This window comes from Nannospalax galili, unplaced genomic scaffold (assembly GCF_000622305.1).
Source record: "Nannospalax galili isolate Female #2095 unplaced genomic scaffold, S.galili_v1.0 scaffold10, whole genome shotgun sequence".
NCBI lineage: Eukaryota > Metazoa > Chordata > Mammalia > Rodentia > Spalacidae > Nannospalax > Nannospalax galili.
The window spans coordinates 6,946,452-6,949,224 of record NW_008331140.1 but is presented as its reverse complement, the minus strand read 5'-3'; the positions used below and the strand labels follow the sequence as shown (position 1 = coordinate 6,949,224).

Genomic DNA, 2,773 nt, shown 5'->3' with positions numbered 1-2,773 from the left:
TTATCCTTTCTTTCTTTATGCCTTTTCTTTGACAGTTTTGTCCGTTGATTCTTGCTTAGCAATCCCAGTGGCTGTGAGGTCAAAGAGCTCTGATTCTAAGCAGGGTTGACTGCATTTATAGCATTGCATTTTAAGCAAAATGATTTTTTTTGGCCAATAACAAAGCATTATGAAACCGAGTATAAAGATGAATAAATAGTTGTAAGGAATAATGCAAAGCTGATAGTAAGCTTAGGCAGTATATAATTCATGTGTAAATCATGTGCATTATTATATATAGGAAGTTCAGGTATAGGGAACAAATTAGTCTTCTAACCAAAAAGTTATGTAGTAACTTATACAGGCTATAAGGAAAAAGTTCAAAATCCACCTTCACATATCTCTTATATAAACCATTGATAACCTCTGTTCAGCAACAGCTGTCATTAACTGCAGTCTTTAGTTCAGGAGTCCTAAGTGCAGTTGTTAGGACTGCTTAACTTTCTGCCTTACTCTCACAATGCTGGACTGCACATTTATGCTGACTCGAATTCTGTTTGTCTGCTGTTTTTTGATGGTACATTGCTCACAACGTAAGAAAATTTCAATTGCTTTATTTCTATAGGTTGAAGATATAGTGAATTAATTTGATTTTAATTAGAAAAAGAAACGTTACTGTGGCATTATTAAAGCCTAAGAAATTAGGTAGTATGCCAAGCAAAAATTCTGCTGCGTAAATCTGAAAGTATTTACTTTGTTATTTTTTGAGGGTATTTCTTCTTTTGAAGCTAACACGTTTGTCTCTGTTCTCTTAGACAAACATGAAATATGTAAGATACTGTGGGGAAACAACAAATTTTACTGAAGTTGGTGTTGGCAATTATTTTAGGCTACCTCTATTTAAAAATTTGTTTCTCAGACTGTGTTTAAGAAATTCTTCAGAAAAATGTCAATCTGCAATATATTCAAAACAATTATGTACTTATTTGATATAACAAAAACCATATGCATGTCTATAAAAACCATTGAAGGAACAATTAATACAATCATATCTGTCTATAAAAATAGAGCCTAAAATTTCTGCTAAGCTAAAAGGTACATTTCTTTTTCTAAACATTGCCTTTTAAAAACAGATGTGTCTTAAATTCCCCCTAAGCAGCAATATTTGATCCAGGATTTCTGGCAAGAGATTTTTGTAATATTGTACAGTTAGAGGAACTATTTTGGCAAGCTGAAGTTGTTTTCCCATTTGAAAATGAGAGTCAAGCTTCTGAAGAATTATACTGTATTTTAATTTTTGCTTAGAAAATCTCTTACGTTTTGTGATGCTTCTCTTTTGTTCCCTTGGCAATATAAGTACATAGTAATTTCAGCATGTCATATTTGATATGGAGAAAATGGGTTCTACAAAGGGCAAATGGCTTCTTTCTAGATTCTACAATTCTGATCTTCTGTGCCTACCATCTCCTGTGCCAAACAGATACTCAGATATTCAGAGACAATTCTGAAATTTCACTCTGCAAACTTTTTGCTTTGTGTCTAGGCTGGTGGAGGGTCAAAGTAAGTCACTATTTCTTAGGTTTAAGGTTTTTGTACTCTACATGTCCTGTGACTTGTAACAAGCTTTTCTTCTCACTTGCTTTCAGACTGCCCCTTTTTCTCAGTTCTCCCTGAGGAAGGGTTCCTGCAGCTGTGTCTTTGACAAAATAACTTTTTTTTCTGGTGGCTATGAGAAAAAAAAATCATTATGAGATGGGGTTGAAGAGCCCACTACTCCCAGTGGCCCACTAGCAGGTTGATTATCTAATCCACTTGTACAAATCAGTGTGTTTTTGCAGGGAAGGGGACACACTTATTAATTGTTCCACAACAATAAGAATAAACTGGAGCTATCTTAGTGTGCCAGTTGTATGCCGACTCTTTCTTTGGATATATTGCTTTTTTCTTTCCTTAACTCAAACATTATTATATTCAAATTTAGCCCACAAGAACATTAGATGTCCTTTTGCCTGTAATGCTATGGATTGACTTCATAAAAACATATTTTAAAAATAACCAGTAAAATTGGGCGTGGTGGTGCACACCTGTAGTTCCAGCACTTGGGAGGCAGAGGCAGGCGGATCTCTGTGAGTTCAAGGGTAGCCTGGTCTACATAGTGAGCTCCAGGCCAGCTGGGGCTATAGAAAGACCTGTTTCAAAAGACCAAAAAACAAAAACAGTAAAAAGTAATGAAAAGAAGACTTGTTTGGATATTTCATCTTGAAATTTGAGACTTAATGCTTGACAATATGATATTTGAAAATTCTCAAAGTAATACAAACTTATTTTCACTTTTCTATTATAAAATTATTTAACGTGAACAGTTTTCTAATATTCAGAACTTTGCACTTGTGTACTATGTAAGCTTGTAACATTTTTCTCTGTTATTGAGAGATTTTTGAATTTTACTGTTTATAGCCAACTGTACATCTGTGACTGATTTTGATGATTGCCCTGGAAATATAACAGATTTCTGTCCAAGGAATATTGTTTGTGCGTGCAAAGATGGAGAGCCTTTCTGCAAGTAAGTTGCTGTTCTGTAAAATAAAAGTAAATATGGTATATTGTAAGTAATTCAGTTTGTTTTTATTCATTTGGTATAGACAATGATATAATAGCTTTAAAAATAATAATAAACTCAGAAACAGTGCCTGTGTACATGGTACAATGATTGTGATCTTTCTAAAATATTTTAATTTATTCTCTGAAAAATTATACTAAGTTTTTTAAAATTGCAACTGAGATGGTTTCTTTT

At 33.5% G+C, this 2,773-nt stretch overlaps 1 protein-coding gene across 1 annotated transcript in view; it reads left to right on the top strand.

The window, feature by feature from the left end:
- Positions 1-499: 499 nt before the first annotated feature.
- Positions 500-2,773, top strand: part of LOC103725205 — a 58,372-nt gene continuing 56,098 nt past the window's right edge. The window contains exons 1-2 of the mRNA XM_008822545.2: positions 500-572; positions 2,437-2,542. Coding sequence (XP_008820767.1) covers positions 500-572; positions 2,437-2,542 — 179 coding nt within the window. The remainder of the gene's footprint in view (positions 573-2,436; positions 2,543-2,773) is intronic.